This window comes from Nipponia nippon, unplaced genomic scaffold (genome assembly GCF_047370975.1).
Source record: "Nipponia nippon isolate SJK-2023a ecotype South Korea unplaced genomic scaffold, ASM4737097v1 scaffold_3, whole genome shotgun sequence".
NCBI classification, from domain to species: domain Eukaryota; kingdom Metazoa; phylum Chordata; class Aves; order Pelecaniformes; family Threskiornithidae; genus Nipponia; species Nipponia nippon.
Window position 1 is genome coordinate 28,262,986 of NW_028262347.1, and position 21,369 is coordinate 28,284,354.

General features: G+C 41.1%; 1 protein-coding gene across 5 annotated transcripts in view; it reads right to left on the bottom strand.

Moving 5' to 3' along the window:
• Positions 1-21,369, bottom strand: part of MET (MET proto-oncogene, receptor tyrosine kinase) — a 137,351-nt gene that overhangs the window by 29,690 nt on the left and 86,292 nt on the right. For all 5 annotated transcript variants that reach the window (XM_087764060.1, XM_087764061.1, XM_087764062.1 and 2 more), the window contains 7 exons: positions 14,847-14,981; positions 13,274-13,447; positions 7,644-7,804; positions 6,347-6,449; positions 5,997-6,133; positions 3,436-3,600; positions 2,464-2,563 (listed from right to left, as the gene is read on the bottom strand). In XM_087764060.1, the coding sequence (XP_087620186.1) occupies positions 2,464-2,563; positions 3,436-3,600; positions 5,997-6,133; positions 6,347-6,449; positions 7,644-7,804; positions 13,274-13,447; positions 14,847-14,981 (975 nt within the window). The remainder of the gene's footprint in view (positions 1-2,463; positions 2,564-3,435; positions 3,601-5,996; positions 6,134-6,346; positions 6,450-7,643; positions 7,805-13,273; positions 13,448-14,846; positions 14,982-21,369) is intronic.

The following is a 21,369-nucleotide window of genomic DNA, read 5'->3' on the forward strand; positions in this document are numbered from 1 at the left end:
GGAGGAGGCTGGTGAGAGAAAACTGGAAAGAAAAAGGGCCTTAATAACAATTTAAAAAAGTGACTCAGTTAGCTCTCCTCTCCCAAACTAAGGAAGCAAAAAGATATATAACCTCACCTACAGGACTTCTTGATCATTTTGCTTTGTATTATACTGTTTGTCTGCGTTTGGTCTATTCAGGACCATAATCTGTTTTCTCCTTTATAAATGAGATAACTGGTCATTGCAGTGCTCTGGATCCCTGCTGGAAATAGTTCCTCATCGTTGTTTATTTTTATAATGACTGGATGAAAATTTGTTTTTTTGGCATATTGCTCATGCATAGGGCCCAGAATCTCCAGCGCAGGATGGGGCAGGCTGCAGCCATAGGCATCCTCTGCCAGCAATGTCCTCAGTTACACCGTGCAATCTTGTTTTGCCACTTATAAATCTTCCCCTTCTTCCCGAGAACTAATATCCTTCCTTGAGAAATAAGCTCGAGGTAAAGACTAGTGGCAGAACAAATGGCAAGCAGAGTTGGGCTGCCACAGAGGCAGGGAAAGCCACTGAGTGCCAGAAGCCTTTAATTTCAATAGAGCAAAATATATTACTTGAGCAGTATAAAACACTCTGGATTATAATCCGTTTGAGGTTATATTCCACCCTTTGTGCAGGGAGAATGAACTTGTGTACAGCTGCTTTTACACTGGGGCAGATTCTTAGAGATCAGCAGTGGTAGGGGACAGATACCCTTACGGAAAAGGAGGGTCAGACCTGCCTCTTCTTGTGTGTTGGCAAATATCACGCACACTGCAAGGTATGAAAAGACAAAGAATAAGGGACATAATTCTGACTGTCTATGTCCATGTCGCTTTTCAATAGCAGGTTAAAAGGCAGGATGGCAGCAAACCACTGCTCAAAGGAAAGGCTGCTCCCCAATATTTGGGGGAGAGAGTAAGCTCTACAGTGTTCATTGCCTGGAGTTGCCAGTCACTTTTGGACAGTGGATTTAGTTCTTTAAAACTTCAGGTCCTTTCAAATCTGTTCAAATTCTGAGGAAGTCCCAAATATTTGACAAGCAAGGTATGCAGAAATCGGGGCCTGAAGAGAAGCAATATTGCATATTCTCACAAGGGAACAGAGAAAGCAAGTGAATAATCTTCAAAAGAAAGACTGCTCAAATCCACACAAAGGAAAATCTAAAGAGCTGATTTCAGTAATGATCTTTGGAAAACTTTTGTACTTAGAAATAATCATGCTCACGTTACTCAAAACCTAATAAATTTTGACTTTGGTTGATTTCACTGAAATGTTTTGCTTTCTGACTCATGGGTAAAGTGTCTTTTTGATAACATTGAACACCGTGTTTCATTGTGGGGGCACTGATTTTCAGATTAAAATCTGAACCCATTAAATTACAAGCCACGATTACATCCAGCTGAAATTCAGGTCCTGACACTCATAATATTATACAAATTAGGATCATGAAGAATATTATGACCTTGAAGCTATAAAAGACTGCAAATTTGCAGACATACCGTTTAAAGTGCTTTGAGGAAACGTAGGTCTAATACTTAGAATTCAATACAGGACATAGTGTATGATGATCATTAGAAATAAGCTGAGAATATGAGCAGTAACGTAGCATGTCATAAAGAGCGTAGGTCAATTTAGCTTCAGTTAGGCTAAACAGACCTTACAGAATAAGAAAATGTTGGAGGTGCAAGACAAATGTGTAAGCAAAAGCTTATAGGAAACAGTTCCAGAACAACTAGCCAATAAATGTCATCTTTGCTTTATAAAAATTAAAGTACATCGCATGGTCATATCTGAACACCTTATTTAGATTTAGACACTGTGTATTATCAACTCAGGCAACAAAAGAAGGCTCAGATCCCTGACTGACCCTCTGATCATGCAGAGGTACCCAACTGCAAAAGCCCAAACCTCTCTTAAAACTTAGTTGCTGAACTTTGATAAGTTAGGAAAGATTTGTCCCAACAGGTAATCCGGCAATCAGAAATTCTTCAAAACTATACTTACTTTTGATTTTACATATTCACTTTTCCTCTTTCTTTGATGCTTGTTCCATTTTCCTTTTATATCCACAGTCACCCTTTGCACATATTTCCTACCTATCACAGTAGCACTTGAACTTGCCATGTAATCTGACATACCTGTATTGCATTGTTCTGTGTTTAGTCACTGAATTTGCATTGTTAAATTGCAATATAAAAATCTCGTTATCAGATACTGTAAAGGCCTTATTTCTTTGGAAACTGTTGTTCTACCCCCAGCTTTATTTCAAATTTGTTGTTGAGTTTTGCCTATGCAGTGGAAACAGTCTGTGCAGCAAGCACCAAAATGTCAGTGGAAGCCCCAAAGTTCCAAGGCAAAAATCAAAGTATTTTGACTGAAAATTCTGTGCCATTCACCACACGAGGATGACAAGATAACAGATTGTCTTCTCCAAGACTGACTCACCACAGAGAAGTTCATTCCCAGTTTAGGTACAGTAATCACCATCTGAGGAAAGCACACTGAGTTCAAGTTGATTCCCTGAGCTGTGATTGTACTTCCACCACTAGGAAAAATTAAAAATAAAATAAAAAAAAAAAAAGATGAGTAGGATAATGATGCATCTGCTATGATAATTTTAATTACAAATTATATTTTAGACTCAATGACAACATAAAACCAGAATTAGGGATATATGGGTGAATGCAAATACATAGCTCTGAGCAGTGAGATTATTTTTCTGGGAAATAGATTTTACACTTGCTATAACAACTAATCAAATACAGGAAAAGAAAAATAATTTTTAAAATTGTGGTATGCCAGGATATAAAACAAATGTGTACATTTTAAAGGAGGGTGTATACTTGTACTTAGCATTTGGTAACTTACTTAACTTACTGCTTTCAGTGGTGCTGAAAAAGATGCCTTTTTTACTGCTGACATTTTTTTGGCAAAGGCAGATGGCTTGGATTACAGCTACTGAGACCATAAATATGTCACTTAAAAACACACACATACTGCCATACATATATATTCATAATATTTATGTAGCGCTGGATTTAGACTATTTTAAAATCCATTTGCTCTCCTGAGTACCGCTGACTTGTCACATTAAATGATTTTCCTCACTAATCAGTGTAATGTCCAGACACAGTATAAGGGACACACTTAGCTGTACAGTAGGTATCTCAGCAGGACATCACAGGTACGCTCAGCAGCAGCTAGGAGTTAAATCACATAAGGAAAAGAGATGCCCTTCCCCCTTCTCCTTCACCTCTGAAAGGAAATGATCTGCCCTCTGCAACTGCACCATAATAGAAGCAATTGGCATGGCAGATAGAGATAAAAATGCAATTTCTTTTGATAGATTGCTGCGCAGCGTAGCCATTCGTCTTTCACTCATTACTTTTCTTATTTCTATAAGAAACTTTTACTCACCTAAGAAAAGATTTGGCCGGATGAATTTTTAAAACAACGGGGTCTTCTCTGTATGTGAAATGACCGCTTGCATCTCGAATGGCTTCGTCAATTCCCACCCTCACACGATATTCCTGGGGAATTCGTTGTGCCGGAGTGTAGCACTCCGCACTGCTCACTGATATGCTGGAAGGACAGAAAAAGACTTGCTTGTCAGCATTATAAAACATGTATTTGGTTTAAAACACTGTCCTTTAGTGAGCCCCAAGCCCGCCTAAGGATCTGCTTGTAAAAAAACGTCATTGATTACCACACTGGATGACCATATTGCAACAAACAAGCAGGGCGTGAAGTAGAAACAGCAACACCACTGCTTAGGCTCAAGATTCATCTTGATTTTGTTGACTTGCACCTTGCCTGACAGCCACGTCAGCCCCTGCACCCTGCAAAGGCAGCTTCCAGCCTGGAAAATGACAGCATGCTCCAGCTTTAAGGAGAAGGACTTGTTCTGCTGTAACCAAGGGATAACATCTTTCTCTTTCCAATCCACAGGATTTGCCCTGTGTTAGAAACCTCAAGAAAAGGTGCTGGCAGGGGATGTACCACCATGTCAGAGATCTCCTGCCCTGGGGGCACCTGCTGACTCCAGGCGCTGCTGAGGGGCAGGCAGAGGGCAAGGAGAATGGAGGAGAAGGTGAAAATTCAGGAGGAGCTGGCTGAATTCAGCACAGCAGCAGAGCCTCTGGGATATTCACCTTTCCCTTGCTCTCTCATGCTTGGCCCTGGAAGTCCTCCTCCTACACCGAGCTCAGTGGGTGAGCAGGCAGTGGAGGGTTGAAGGATGCTGTAGCTTGAAGCACATGAAGTGTGGCTGCAGGGAGCAGGGCACATCACAGGCAAGGGTAACAACACATCCAGGAGCTCTCCAAGTGAGGCTATTCTCAAAGGATGTGAGAGATTGTCTCCAGATTAGACAAAAGGGGCATTTACTGCCACTTCTGAAGCTTTCCAGGAAGGTGGGGTTCACTGTGTGCTGTAGGGGTTAGTGATTTGTTCATATGTATCTGGAAGCTTTTTATCATCTTCTAAAGTAAAAAATAAACCCTTGATCTAGCTGCCCTCAGAACTGGGGAAAGCTGCCACTTTTGACAGAGAAATACCTGCCCTGAGAATCTGGCTAAGACTCGTGTGGAAGCCTCCAGACAACTCGGCCGGTGAGAAAGAGGGGTGCTGGGGATGCTTACTGGATAAGCCCTAGCTACAGTTCGATACCTAGAGGTCCATCTGACCACAGCAGGTGTCTGCCCCTGAGCTGGCTGTCAGCTCACTCCCGCAGCAGATGTCTCACATGGATCAGATGAATCATTCCCAAAAGGTTTATATATTTGTCTATTAGTTGACCAGCTAAGATGATGACAACAGTAAATGCCACCCTAAACTATTAAGTAGCCACTGAAAAAAGTGCTGAAGATCTTGGTAGTGATTAAATATCAGACTTGAATACCTAAATCCCTTTCTTGATTTAGTCAGACTTGGGTGACTTGATCAAGAGCATACAATAAATCATTTAGCAGCAAAGAATAAAATTTAGCTCTCCTGACTTTGAGCCTGACGTTAACTAATAGGCTATTGCTTTCCCACGTTCTCCACAAGTGTGATGTTTCACCACTACAACTTTACATAATCATTAGGAGAGACTCAAAATTTAGAGGAATTGCTGGATGACCTGTTCCTGGAGCACAGTGGGCCAGGTTCTGCCCCTGGCCGCAGAGGTGACAATTCTGGAGCCACCCTGCTGCACCTGAAAACAGGACCAAGTAGGATTTGCACCATGGTAGAAAGGCTACCAAATTCAGAACGCTTGTCTGCCCACAGCAGAGAATCTGTGCTCAGTATTTAACATTTATATTCAGCTGGGATTGAAGGCATTTCCACACAAAGCATGTCAAAGATTCTTGACTGAGCTCCTACTGGATCCAGTACAGAGCCACATGAAATTCTGGCTTAATCCTCAAAACAAGTTTACATATACCAGGAGAAGTCCCAAACTGATGCTGCTTCTGGTTTGGAGGCTGTTCACTGACAGTACCGCAGAAATAGCTCCTCCTCTGCACAGGATACACAGTCCCAGACTGGTCAGGTTTCCACTGAACAAACCAGTAGGAAATGGTAACCTGCGCCCACTGGGCGCTCACTGGGAGCTGCTGCATGAACAGCAGCTCTCGCTAATACAAGAGAGAGGGCTAAGTGGGTGGGAGTCGGGCTGACAAAAATGAAGGGAAATGGGCAGTTTCTAGTGCATTAGAAGCTGATCTGCTACTTCTCTATGCAACCTTTTAATGAGGTTAACGAAGGCATTACAGAATAAACAAGTCTTCTAGGAACTGTCGTCCCTTCTGGGAAACTTTCAGACATCCTGAACTCAGGATGCAATCCAGAACTGCATGCTTATTGCAGTATCAATTCTCCGATATGTAACACGGGGAGAGGAGACCAATGCACAGTTGTTTTTTTTTTACTCCAAGACATTTTAATCAAGCCATTTCAAGATTAAAGGCATCACTTTTTAGTAAGTACATTACCTTTTCAAGGTGCATGGTTTCTCACCAACAAAAATCCTTCTGGATTTTCCACTGTTTAGGTATTTTCCAGCTACAGTTAGCAATGTTCCTCCAGATTTGGGGCCATAGGTGGGAGAGATACTTGTTATTACAGGATTCTGAGGGGAGGTAAAAATAAGAACAGTGGATTCTTACATTTTTTTCAAAATGTGAAGACAAAGAATCTTATAATAGTTATTAGCATTTCCATGAAGTAATAATAAAGCAAACAGGAATATAGAATTATCGTACTGGACTGGACTTATGAGGAATCTCCTTCCAGTTAATACTGAAGCTAACTTTGACAATAAAGTTTTAATCATAGTGCTTACCACGTATGAAAACGTATTGAATAGTGTTTTGCCATGTCCAACAGAAACACTACTGGATATATTAAAACTTGGATTTTTTGCAGCAGGAACTGTGCATTCTAGCCTTTGAAAAACAAGGAAAAAGACGGGATTACATTTTTTTTCTGGCTTGATTTTTTGTATTAAAATAGAACCACTTCAAACTCATAGTAATGGAGGATCTACACTAAACAAATCATTGACCTGTGTGCGTCAGGAACATTTCAGAAATAACAGCTAAAAACTGTGGTCATCTTCTTTAATACTAAATACAAACACTGTGGTGTTTATACTGGGCCAGAGAAAATAATTTTAGCATATCAAATAAATTTCAGAAAAAAAGAAGCATGCTAGAGAAAACAAATACCTCCCATTCAATGGCTGAGTTGCTTTTTGGAATTTTCCTTTAGTGTCAAATTTTGGCAGACAACAGGATTAGAAAAAATGCATCATATACACAAGTTTGTTGTATAAATTTAAGTATTACCAAAAATTAAACTTGAACTTTTGTGGCAGCATGTGTCAATGTATTACATTACATTTACACAGTCTCATATATGAACTAGTCTCCTTAAATTATTTTGTTTGCATTAAGACTGTTCAGAATAGCAGTTAGGAGAATGCTCAGTACTTCTGGAGGGTGATCTTTTTGCTGCTATATATACGAATAGGGAAGCCACGACATGATTTGCACATTGCTTTGGTAGTAGACAGTCACTCATATGCTTTGAACCGAGAGAGGATATTCATTGAACTTCCTATTTCTTCAAGATAACAACCGGAATAACCTCTGTCTTAAGCCATTATCCCACTGTCTCAAATACTTATTTCTGAGGAGGAGGAGGAGAGGTGCAGCTGAGGGTCATAAACCTCTGGATGACGAAATACCTGCATCTTCTCACATTTCTCTCCAGCAGCTTCACAGATTAGGAAGACAGAGGTGACATAACTGAGCCCAGCAGGATCCTGGCAAAGGAACCTGCCCCCTTTTCAAACCTTTGAATAGTTTTGTTCTTGCCAGCTCCCACAGATGTTGAACAGCATTTCACAGACAAACCAGAAAAACCTGCCGCAGGAGCTATCGGCATTAACTAGATTTATTGGATCTCCATTTCGACCACGTTTTTCTTGGGCAGCTTATCAAACCAAGGGATTGTTTCCTCTTTGAAATTTAAGAATCGGAGACAACACTTATAGACTAGATGTTTAAATCGTAAAAAATTCCATACCACATGAAGAACATCTGTATAAAAGGAAATTCCTATTTTAGGTTTCTTACTTGTTTTTATTGCTAGATTTTGCTTCCAGAGCACAAATTTGTCCTCCGATATGGACTACTGTATTTTTTAATTCAAATCTATTATTTTTGCTGAATCCAAAGTCCCATCCACACAGTGTCAGTTTTGTCCCACCTTCTAAGGGAGCGCTGCTTGGGAGAATCTGTTAAAAAAAATATTGTGTTAGTTACATCAGGTTTTCTTGAACTTCAAATGGAGTTAAAGAATGTGCAAAGGAATAATTTTAGAAAAGCATTTCTTCTGGTAGACTATGTCCTACCATTCATCTTAATTGTTCTTCACCTTTCATTTGTCACATTATGAGCTTTCTTTGACAGTAGCAATAAATAACAAAACCTACACTAGAAAGCTTTGAAGGATAGTGTTTAGGGGCACTGAACAAGCTGTGCATTGTAATAGTCTTTTAAATCCTGCCGTTCTTGTCTTTCACATCTTATTTCTGGCATGTTAAACATACAATGTACTTATTTTCTTAGAAGCTGAATGCTGAACACAAAAGAGCCCCAAAATGACCATTTTTTGTCAGCTTGATGAAAGTCAGGTTCATAGTGAAGTAGCTTCAAAGACACCAAAATCTGATATCATGGTGGCTGTGATGAAGTTAACGTGACTTCTGCTATTCTTTCCTTAAATCTTTTACATTTGGTCACCTCTAATTCCGAGTTAAAAATAAACTACACCTCAGAAACACAGAGACAATCTACAAAGGAAATGCTTTTTTTTCTGTATATTGTAAATTGTCCTGTAAAATATAACAATGGTGGGAAAAATGTAGGAACACTATAGAAATCTTACAAAACTCAGTAAAAGTACTGGTCAGTACTGCCAGTAAAAAAAAAAAAAAAAATCAAAAAGACATTGGTTCAGGGTTTATGAGGACTTTTAACAATACTGCATAATTTTGCAAACATACCAGTACCACTGGACAAACAACAGAGAATGAAAGACTGAATTTATATTTGTGGTCATAGTGCCTAAATGTCTTAAACTTAATGCTTTATTGATAGTAATTTTGCCCCTAAAATGCAATACAGCTGTGCCTTTCAAAGGACCCAACTTCATTTTCAAGCTGAAAGGAAAGTGTTTGAGAGATACTTGGCTATTATTTCATCTGGAAATCCAGTAAGACAGCACATTTCTTTTCAACTCTCTTGTAGCTACACTTCAAGACTCTCACAAATGAACTATTGTAGATAGAAAGGCAGCTGAAGAATACTTCAAAAGAATTATACCATATATTCTATATGGGGAAATTTACTGCCCCCATTAGAAACCAGACAAAGAGCCTGATCTAAAATGCACTGAAGCCAGTAGGAATCTTTCCTATTTTAATGAGATTTGAATCAGCTCTCAATGAGCAAAGAACCTATGCAGGAACAGTACTTTTGCACAAATCCCATAAAAAACGAGCGATGCTTGCACAGCCCCCTGACACAGAACACTGCAGCCAAGAGCATGGAGCAGTACCGTGTCCCGTGGACTCTGTGCTATTCCAAAGTTTAACTTTCCCTTATTTCTTTTTTTTTTTCCTTCGAAATCTGGATTGACTTCAGATCCTAGTTTTCCACTCTACTTAATATCTTAGCACACTATCTATTTTTGGAGTAACAAAATCCTAGCAGAAACTGAAATTGCTCTGTGGGGGTACAGGATGTCTTGATGTTTTGAACAATAATGCATTAACATGTGGCATTTGAAGAGTTTGAAATGTAATCCATAAGTTTGCAAAATAAGGGTGTTAAAATCAGGCTTTACAAAACCACACAGAATAAAGCCAGAAGGCACTTAACTGGTTTTGAGTGATCTTATCTGCCAAAAAAGGCTTGTGATAGCAGCCCATGTGCCTTAATTGAAGGAGAGTAGAAGTATTTACTACATTCTGCCAGCAAATTTAGGAGGCAAGACCTCTAAGTACACAGCGAAAAATAAACTGAATCTTAAACGTTTGTATTTAAGTTCTGCAGAAATTGCCCCAGTGTGTTTTTATTCATGTCTTTGTATTTGTTCCATTTGCTCTGTACGATGCGACCTCTGAAAGTCAAATGTGGTTTCCCAGACTTGTTCTTGGAAGAGTCGACAGGAATGAATAGTGAACCTCCTGGACTTTGAACTGAGGTATACATAGGCATCTTCTGTGTGCTTACATCGCACAGGTAGTAACAGAAAGTAAGCAGAACCCAAATCAGTTATAAACACTATGAAATTCAGGATTCAAAAGTTCTCTACAGCAAGGGAACTCCACTGATAACATGGAGCAAGTCCTGCTGCAAGGCCTGCCATTCTGCTTGTCCCTGATGCTCTCTGGGCTTTGGGTTAAGAGAAAGTTAACTTTTCTTTTTCTTTTTGGAAAAATTTAAAGCATTGTGTTTTACTTTTGTTTATGCTGACAGCCATTATGCTAATATCCACTCACGTACTTTACAAATTGTTGGAAGAAAGTATCTTATTTATCAAAGTTTCAACGGCCCATTCATTTTAATTAAGAGGCAAGAACATGTACAGGCCACATGTGAAATTTCCAGCAAAACCTCCAACCTAAACAGGCAGCAGAAGGACTGATGTTCTTGATACTTCTGAGACAAAAGCCAGCTAAAATGACTCACTTTAAAAACACAACAAACCATGTCAGGTTTTTAACCACAACAAAGAATCAAAAGGGAGACCAATTTATTTCTTCTTTTACGCCATTCACCTTTCAGCTTGACCTGAACGCCGCATGCAGATGCCTGCAATTTGTTCCAGCACCAAGCGATCCCTGAGGAGACTCCCTCAAGCCCCCTGGCTTTCCTCGAGCACCGCGTGTCCAGGCTGACGAAACATGCCTCGTTGCTGGCAGAGGCGGTGGACGGGAGTGGGGCACGGCGCTGAGGCGCAGGGCGGGAGCGGGGCTGTGGCGGGGACGTGTCCCGGTGCCAGCCCTGCTGCACCGTCCGTGGCAGGGGGGACGCCGGGGCAGAGCTGGAGCTCCGCGCTCCCTGCACGGCTGGGCTGCAGGGCTGCTGCCTGCCACCCACGGCTCCAATGGAAAGTGCTTAAAGCAGGGCAGACACATGAAGGATCTGCAGGATTCCTTGGGAAAATGTTGGGTTTCTTCTCTGCCGTCCCTCATGAGGGCAAAATCTCTTTTTTTTTTGGTTTGTTTTTTTTTTTTTTCCATTGTGCACCACTCTGTGTAATAACCTGGGAAAACTTTGTTGAAGATTTAGGTAATGTCCATTGGACCAGACCCTTGGAGAAGCTCTGTGTTCCCCTCAGGTTAAAGCGATCGTATGACATATCTCAAGCAATCTGTCCTTCTGAAAGCTGCAAAATATTAGGAGGGGATCAGACTGAATTTCAGATACCATGCAAAGCAGGTCATCCTCTGTTTGTTAGGAACAAAACAAGCTTGTTTCTCATATTTTATGCATATGGGTTTAAAGACAGATCAGAAGATGATGAATAATCTGTTTTATATTTTTTTCAGTAATAATGTTAAATGTCATGGTCCAGTAGAGCATGAAATCTGTCTTAACAGCTAGCTATCCAAAGGGATTTAAGTATTCAGCTGCATTTTTTTCCTTACAAGCCTTCTAGAAGCAACTTCTACCAACGTGGGCACGCTGAAATTCGAGATTCACTTTAAGATCCATCAGTGCCACAGATCCATATTCATTACCAGGGGCGGACTGGGCTTGTGCTGAGCAGGCAGGGCTGAGCCACATGGGGAAGGGGAGCACCCGGCTGGCCCCATGCCTGCCCCCACTGCCCCATGTCCAAGGCGTGCTCCCCTGCATGAGTCCTCCCTGCGACTTCACGGGGACTGCAGAGGTGGCCTTGGGGACGCACCTCTCGGTCTAAGCATCTCTGCACGGGCTCCAGGTGATTGCTTCTTAAAACTGCTGACTGCACATGCTCATAATTGAAATTAAAGAGAGCTCAGCACCTCCGAAAATCAGAAACTAAGAAGTTCAGAGCCTTATAAATCTTTTTGGAGACGTGGCAATATACAGCCACTGCTGTAAAGTTTTGCCAAGAAAAAATATTAAGGGATGTTACTTGTGCTTGAGCTCTAGGAAAGACAAAACAAGTTGTGCGGTATGGGTGTGAGTAGCTTGGTCCTGCAGAGGTATATAAAAATGTATCAGGACTAATTCTCAATGTATCCCTTTGAACTGGTGATTGATAGTCTCATACAAACTAAGGTCAGAAAGGACTATTTGATCACCTAGTACAGCCTTTTTTGAAATAAAAGTGTTCTTGTATAAAGGGAAAGTAAACTATTCACATTCTGTGTTAGCAATTTTTTTACATCTCCTTTGCCCAAAGGTAAATGGCAATAGAAGGCAAGGCAAACACCCGCCCCTCCCTCCATCCATTTTGGGTTTGATTCCTATAGTGCTTCATTGTTTGTTCATTGAATTTTGCCTCTGTTAGTCCTAAATTTTGTATCTGGAAGGTGAACATGGAAAAGAAAAAAACCCCTTGTAAACGTGTGCTTCTAGATCTGTTTCTGGGTTATTAGCAGTTCTGCCTGTCTACTCTTTAAAAAGTTGTTGTACGTGAAATCATCTGCCTGGTTGAAAGAAATACATTATTAATTTATAAAACCCTTTTGTCTCCCTTTCTCTCTGAGAGTTTAGCATGTCAAGTTTTCATCTCCGTTTATAAGCTGAATGCCCTTAAAAGAAAATGTATTTTCAACTACACGGTGTAGTTTAAATGCACTAACAAAAGTAAATGGGTGTAAGCGATACCAGAAAGTTTTGTGCTTGTCCTTCCCTCAGTTTTCTAGTCCGTTAACTGCGCTATAAACCTCTGCCTTCACAGCTATGCCGCACTTCACACGGGATGATTCGGCTACACGTACAGCCGGCCAGTCTGAATCCCGCGTTAACCGTAGCTAACCGACAGGAACGCGCCAGCGCGGGTCTCTGCTCGCCTGTGCGGATTCATTCTCGCACGCCCTTGGTGGGCTCTGGCCGGCTGGCAGCAGCCTCCGGCTGTCCCCGTCCCCGGGAGGGGTGCAGCTACAGGCTCGTCCCCCTCGGCGGCGAGTGGACCCATGGGAACAAGGAGCCAGGGAGGGACGTGAGGAAAGAACATCTCCCCCAGGGTGGTGTTTTGGTTGACAGCTCTGTCGCAGAGCTTAGGTAGGGGAGACAGGGACTTTTCCCCACAGGGAAACACCACCCTTTTCTCCAACACTGGAGCCAGCATGGGGACAGATGAGGAGCGGGGGCTGGAAACCTCCTACGTTGGGTCAGGCTGTGGCAGCTGTGGATGGGAAGTGCTTTCCTCCACCTCCTCCCTTTGAGAGGGGTCTGAGGAAGGGTGCTCCCTTTTTGTGACTGGCCTTTCCTGTCAGACCCCTGCCAGGCTGGCTCAGACCCATGTTGTTCACCCCCCAGGACGACCAGACAGACCTGTCCACCGTGAGCACCTGAGCCCTCAGCATTCAGGAAGAGTATGTGCATCCAGCCAGAGGCTTTATGGACACTGAGGCTAAGGGGAAGTTGAGGAGAGCAGACACTTCATTTATCACTATTGCATAAAAATAAACAGATAATGTCCGCAGAGCGCAGACCACGTTCTTCCCTCAGAGATAAATAGGAGAAATCCACCGTTTTACCTCATAAACCCTAGGCAAGCAGGTCTCCTGGGTCCAGGTGCTGCCAGGGCACTCGGGAGACCTGAGGCACTGCTGGCTGCACCAGCCACACTGCATGAAGGAAGGTGCCAGCAGGCACTGGCTGCAGGACCTGAAGTGATGGCAGCCTGGCCCCTTCAGCGGGATCTTCGTTATCTGTCGATGGAAAGACATGATGCACAGATCCTTTTAATACGTACGCTAAGCGGCAAGGAGAGTCTATTTATGCAATGCGCTGTGGTGCTACTCAGATTTCAGATGTGCAAGCTGCGGTTCGACTTCTCTTTAGCTCAGTAATTATAGGATCTTATAAGTAATTTAATTGACATGATTTTAAATTCGCTTGGGAGAAACCCTAAAGGCATCTTAATGTTATATACAGTTACTACCAGCATCTGGTGTTTACAGCAAGATAGCGTTTTTTGCTGATGGAAAAAGAAAACAGCAGTGTGCTCTTCCCAATTCTGCACTAGTTCTTGGAAAAAACAGTGTATCTCAGTATGTCTTAGTTCATACATTTGTAAAAATGGGCATGATGGCTATTTCAACTTTGGCAAGGCTGTATTAATATCTGTGACACACAGCAGGTGACTGCCCATGTACTTGTTTTTTAACACCTATCATCAAAAAACCTATACCGTACGTGAAATATGAATTAAAATTTATATTATTTAAAATATCAGGATAGTTATGTTAATAGTCATTCTAAATACAAAATAATTATTTTTAGTCAAAATATTAAAATGAGTCTGTAATTACATTACTATATAAGCACATCATACTTCTTTACACTTCGGTACCTTCCTTAAACTTATTTTGGACATTTTATTGAAGATTACTCTTATAAATATCTTATACATTTCTAGTAAATGATTAATAACCATCTTTACTAATGGCTGATGTATTTCTGTAAATTCTTATAGAACTCAAAGGGTCAAATTATTGCTTACGATTATGGTTTAGGATTATCTGTAATATTATCTGCTGATGTTTTAAACCCATTCTACAATGCATATCTACTTATGACAATAGCATATTTATGACAGCTCTTCATCTTTTATTAACCCTTTGTAGACTATATGCTAAAGCAATCTTCAAACCTTGCTATGAACACTGACTCCCGATTTTGAACACACCTACGTAACTCTTGCACACACACCCCTCCTTAAAAAGTTATAATGTTATGACACAAACCAACAAAAGCCAGGAAACTGTGAGCACCATTCTTTCCTTAAGTCATTGTGTGTTTTTTCTTTGCAAGCACTTGAATTAAGGACAGGGTTTCAGCCTTAAAATCTGCATTTCCTGGCTTTTGTTGGTTTATATCACAGCTCTTACATTATTTAAACATTTCTCAATATTAGGCTGTCAGTTTGTTAAGTAGGGAAAAAAAATCTTGGAGGAAACTTGCCCCTCCAATGTTCCCAAGGGAATGGCAAGGCTGGGAGGATGCAGAGCATAAAGCAGCAGTGTGAATAGTTGCTCTTACTGAAAGTTGCTGCTCTGACGGCAGGTTTATACAGTGCACAGAAGGATTAGATTATGAACCACTCACCTTTTTCCCAGTCACTACCAGGGTATAGCCATCATCTGCTAATGAATTCTCGACAACAACTTGGGGAGAGACGGGGTGGGAGTCTAGCTGAAAGCTGACATGTGGAGCTGTGGGTTCTGAACGGGAAACCACTATCTAAGAAAGAAAGAAATTGGGAAAATCAGCAGGCAGCGTGTGACACAAATGCATGCTGCTCAGCAGTCTCACATTCCTACCACTTCTCTGCTTGCATTAATTACTTTGCATTACATTGCATAATATTTTGCATAATGTTCCATCATGATCTGATTAAAGCGCTATAAAATCTGCTTTATTTAACACAGCAAAATCATGGCTGTTGGAGGAGCCTCAAAAACATCGTATTTATTAAAATATGAAGGAGTCATTGCATGTTTTCTAGTCCTTTAATTTCAGGTATTTATAAATCAACCATAAAAAATGAAGATGGGTCATTTAATCAGCCCTGTACGTTTAAGAAAGAAGAATTTTATCTACAGCGTCTATTTAAAAGAATCTTAAAACTCCAGGCCTTCGAAAGTCAAAGACATTTCCATTTATTTTCACTTTGGTCCTTCAGCTTGTAAAGTAAACTTTACCCTGCGTCAATAGTATCTGCTCTTGATGCATGTGGGGCTATCAGAGTGCAAAACTATGGCAGGGGCAGGTTGCGCTGTGAGCAGCTCTACAGAGCTACAGGTACATGGACCTCGATTCCCAGAGCTGGCGAGGTGGCTATTGCTACAGGCAGGCTCTTTGCAAGTTGTGGCCGGGCAGCTCGAGATCTGGCTCCTGCTGATTTCTGCAGGAGCCAGGTGTCCAGGACAGACCACTCAAAGCACCTCTTAAACGACAGGGAGAGCTGGAGGCTTCTCTGGAAGATGTTCCAAAACAGGAGCCTAATTTAGTTGTCCTGAAGCCCCTTTGCAAGAGCCCTCTCTCTCTCTATTGATTTCAGGAGATCTTAGGGAGATTAGTCACACCAGTATGAAATTCCCCCACTAGTCATCTCTCTGCATCTTGAGTTACCTAAATACTTCTGAGAATTTGGGCCTATTCCTGCAAACACACGCTTAACTTTACTACTGTAACTTTGTTGACTTTAATGGGATGAGTCATGGCTGTTAAGCACAGGCATAAAGCATCTGCAGATTGGGGTGGATATTCGATAGCGAGATTTTATAGGCTTGGGCCTGCAATCCAGAAGGATGTGCACCCAAGTGTGATAGCATCAGGCAACAAAGGCAGAGGATTGTTTACATGAGGGAAGATCATGTTCATGTTTCAAAAGCTGCATCACATGTAGTTTACTTAAGGAATTTAGATAATCAACATTTGCCTAGAAGTTGAGATTCAATGGGGTTCATTATCTAAAAAGATTGAAGCCATTCTGGAAATAACTTGTATGTCAAATGTTTGATTTTTCACTATAATGAAGCTTTTCTTCTGACTCCGAAGGCAGCATCAGAACAGCTAGGACATTGACTTACACGATTTCACTGGCTTTTCGCACTGCCAAGGTCTTTCAACAAGATGGTTGACTCCAAAACTAGACTTAGAGATGCTGTAATTACAGCTGACATTTTGGTGTAATTCAAGACTTAAATAAAATACATGAGCAGTTAATTCATGGTGATAAGTGCTTCACATCCCAGAGGTATTTACAGTTTGGGGTTACAAGAGGCTTTTTTTTCTTTAAAATGAAACTGGCTTTGTTAAAGATTTTGCTATGGGTTTGTTTCACAGCACAGAAAGTGCAGCTTTTAGAAATCAATAAGGTCTGATCATTTTCGGTGACACAGAAGTATGGTCTCTGACTCAGTGTATTAGGGCATGAGCTCTGTTTTTATATTCAGGACAATGAAAAATAGAATGGACGGCAAAGCTGCATGAAAAAGCTTGATTAATGTTGGCATTATGGGGAGAGGTAGCACCACAGCTGCAAATACCTTTTTAGTTGATCATTAGCCATGTCTCATCTCGAATACCCACTGCTATAAAATGCTAAGAATTCTTTTCTATCATTAATCCAGGCTTCCTCTTATTGCCAAGCATTCTTTCTGATTGAGCCACAGTGTTAACCCTTTAAACACATCTGCGTTGCAACCCCAGAGCAATACAAGAAAATTTAGATCCCATCTCTACGATCTTGGAAAAATTATTCGGTACTTTAAACACCGACTGAGGCTGATAGTCAAATCACCTGCTCAAAGCCCAAATGAATAGACTTTGACCTCATGACACACAGGGAGCTCAAATTACACTTCCTAATTCATTTGGGACTATGGAATAAAAGTTTGGAGTTTGCTTGGAAGTAATCTACCAGCCTATGGTGCTGCTGTAACAGATACTAGATGCAAAAATGCTCTTTTTGGTTCATATAACTGTCCAGTTTTTGCACGCACCAGCCCAGTCCTTGAAATTCTATCTTACCCTTATCCAACATAATCCTGAAGAAAAAGGCAATTTGAAGACAGCTTCTACAGCAGGAAGAAGAGGCTACTTAGGACTCCAGTGTCGCTCTCAGAAACCTCTGATTTTTATTGCTTGGAACTGGGCTGGTATGCATACACTGTGGCTATAATCTACCGTGGATACACCACCATACAGGGGCTGCTTCTACCATGGAAATGGTTCAGTACTACAGAAGGATTTATCTTTACAAAGGCTATGAAGTGCTAGTTTGGGTTTTGTTTTTTTTTTTTTGGGGGGGTGGTGTTGGTTTTTTTTTTACATTTTAATAATTCATTTAATAATGAAGCATTTCTCCAGAGCATACGAGAAATGAAAGTATATCTACGTGCCTGCAGTTAGGAGAGAGGGAAGGTCTTGCACAGATAAATAATTGACTAAAAGAGAACAAACAGATGTTAGCAGTAAATGGTCAGTCCTTGCAATAGCGAGGAGACACCACAGGTGTTCTGCAAGGTTGTCTGTGCTGGGATCTATACTGTTGAACATACCCATAAATGAGTTGGAAAAGTGGTTGAGCAGTCCAGTGACAAAGTTTTCTGATGATCTGAAGGCATTCAAGGTGATAAGGATGAGGACAGACTATGAAGGATGGCAGAAGGACTTTACAAGACAGCATGTCAAGGCAATAAAATGGCAGGTGAAATACAACAAAGAAGATGAATTTGAAGTTGTATATGATAGATAGTTCCATGAAAACATCATCTCACTGCTCAGTAGCAGTCAAAAAAAAAAAAAAAAAAACCTTGAACAAAAACTTAGGAATTACTAGAAAAAGATTAGAGAACAAATCAGAAAACATCCTGATGTCATACAAACTCATGGCTTGCCTGAACCTTGAATTCTCTGTACAGTTCTGGATGCCTCATGACAAAGAGTATGTTAAAATGGGAAAAGATTCAGAGAAGGGTAACAAAGATGATAAAAAGGCTGTAATGAACAACTGAGTAGGGTAGGTATGGAAACGCTATGCAAAAGACATACAGAATCATGAGTGGGTAGAGACCGACCATTTACTCTCTTCTAATAAAAGTACTAAACACCATAAAAAGACAAAAGCGAGAGTCAGACTCAAAGCAAACAAAAGAGTAAGATTTCCTAGCAATACCTGATGATCTATGGGACTCCTTGCTGAAGGATGTCAATGCAAGAGGAATACACATTCAAAGGGAAACTCCACATGTACATGGAAAGAGCTAAACAGACAAAACTCAATAGCTCAGGAAATCCCCAGAATGGAAAATAGTTGGAGGCTTGAAGCAGAAGGTATTACATATGTTGCCTGGGTCCCCAGGCATCCACTTGTCACCACTGCTGGAGACAGAGCACTGAACTAGATGGACCCTTCGTTTAAACCCATGTGGCTCTTCTGATGTTCTTACAAATAACCCCTCCAAGAATCACATTCATTATCAGTAGCTACAACCCCAGACATCCTTCTCAAAGCAAACACAATATTTATGTCCCTCTATTTAAGAGAAAACCAAAAAAGTATGTGGTGTTTCAACATAGCTCAAAATACTTCCATGAAGACAACAGCCAACAGTTAATTAGTTAATGAATATATTAATTAATATATCCTTCATACCGGAAGTCAGTGATCACTTAGGTCCATGACCATTAAAATAATTCATTTAAATATTCTTTCATTGCCATCAGCTAGTATTAATGTTAAGTAAGAAGACTTGACTCTAGGTTCGTTTATGCATAATATGGCAAATTAAGCCTGTAATAACTTGAGTTGAAAAACAGCATGCAACAGCTTCTTTTAAAAATAATTCTGATGCTCAGTTCTGCTAGTCAGCAGGATTGAATTACAAATGTTACTGTCTGCATGTTGAAATATCTTCTGCAAAAATGAGAAGCCTTCTAAAAGCAATCCCATCTAAGTATCATATTGTTATTTTTTCCCTAGATGTCTGGCAGGTGTAGGCCATTACCCACCAGAGATAGGCTCAGGGTTAACTTTGTTGTGTAACGCCTCCAATGCTCTGGGATATGCAGTGTAGCCTTGCAAAAGGCACATATGTAGCTCTCTAAGTGCTGTATATCATTCTAATCCATGGAGAGTATAATGGATCTCCTCTGAAGGGTGTAAGCTTTTCTACTCAAACTGAATATTAAAACATGTGTGCTCTCAAAACAGTTATTTGGCACCAGGTGTTAATTTTAATTTGACTATATGGATTTTGCATTATGCAATATTTGATATTTTTTCTGGGAGCACCAAGATACATTCTTTACCACAGAAAGAACTGCTATTATAAAACTATTAAAAGTTGAGCTATAGATGTGAAAATGTTACTTATCTAGAGTTTGCCACAGTTTTCTGTTGGTTTGAAAATGATGAAGTGGGAAAGACAGCAACTATTTGCATTCCTACAAACGCAGGTGTGCATAGTTTGCATTTAGGTTTAAATAGGTCAGACTGCCAGTATTGAAAATCCAGGAGAATTGCTGGACCACTGAGGCAGGACAGCAGCGGGCACTGAGGACAGCCTTTGCAATAACTCCATGGGCATCCCATCACTCTTTCCTCCTTCTGGCTCTGTAAGGTTTAAGGTCCGCGCTCGTGTATTTCTTGACCTCCTTGCGCTTGCTTCCAACATGGCTTGACACTTGCGCTGCTGGGTTTTGTGACGACTATATTTGTCTAGTGGGACAGGAACTAGATCAAAAGATGTTTCATCAGTTCAAAGGTGGAAATGGCTTCCAGTATGCTGTGGTATAAAATGGATTCAAATGACCACACTGAAAGATGCAAAGCTCTGTACTTCCTTGCTCTGCGTCAACTCGTTTTGCTGACAGGCACCATGGCTTTGAGCCTCGATTCCTGGAGAGGTGAGGCCTTGCCACTTTGCTGTTTGCAAGAGGAGAGCAATGCTGAAGACTTGGCTCTCTTCTTGCTGAATTCTGGGACAAATTTTTCCAAGCCTTGACTGCAGTTACAAATAAAAAGCAGATGTGATTATTTTTGTCTATACTAATTTCTGTAGTATGCATTATGTTCCCTGGCATGTAATCTATGAAAGCAGCTATGGCACATGCTAATTTCTCTCTTTTCAGGGAAATGAGATGTCTGTGTTAAAGTTTGGTGGTGGTGGTGTTTGTTTTTAATCATAAGTATTCCTGGGAAATGAGTGTGACTACCGACTGTTCTGTCTACTTGGGCGCGAAAGACAACAGGTTTGTGCTCAGCGTGTGAAAATTTCCCAAACCATTGATTTGTGCGAGCCCAGTCCCTGTTCCTGATCAGACAGAATCAGGGGCACCAAATGAAATGATAAGGCAGCAGGTTAAGGAAACGCCAAAGGAAGCTCTTCATCACTCAAAGCAGAATTAAATTATGGAAGTCATTGTCACAGCGTACTGTAGAGGACAAAGCAACAAATAATTTCAAAAAACAATTAGCAAAATTGATGGGAAAGAAGTTCATCAAGGACTATTAAACAACAGATATGGGTGCAATTTCCAGGGAATCTGTGGGCCACTGAGTGCCAGAAGCAGGAGGGTACTGGGAGAACTATCCCTGTGTGCTTTCACTTGCCTAATACCTCTCCCTTATCCATCTTAGCCCCTGCCAGAGATAGGAGACTGTGCTCCTTCAACCTTTATTCTGACCCCATACATCCTTTCTGAGCTAAAAAAATGGTTAAAAATACTGGGATGTAACGGGTCCCTAGAATAAGGCTTATTATTATTCTGTACTGTTTCGTGTATAACAAGTGCAGAGAGGCCCCGAGGAGGGTGAATAGCCTGTTGTGTGATGTGCTGTACTCTGACAAGGCCTATCAGCTGTGCCATCATGCTTTGGTTCTTGTGCCCTAAGCCATTTTCAGTCCAGAATCTGTTCAGACACGACAGTGCATGACCATGTTTTGCGAATGCTTGGCTTCTCAGCTAGAGCTGGCTCATGTCCAGCTAGCTTGGACAGGACTGCAGCCAGCATGTAGCTGACTGCATCTCAGGGTGTATGTATACCCATGGGAAGACCCTTTCCTTACCTCCAGGAGCAACAGGATGGATGTCCTACTGCCCCGTGAAGAAGAGAGGG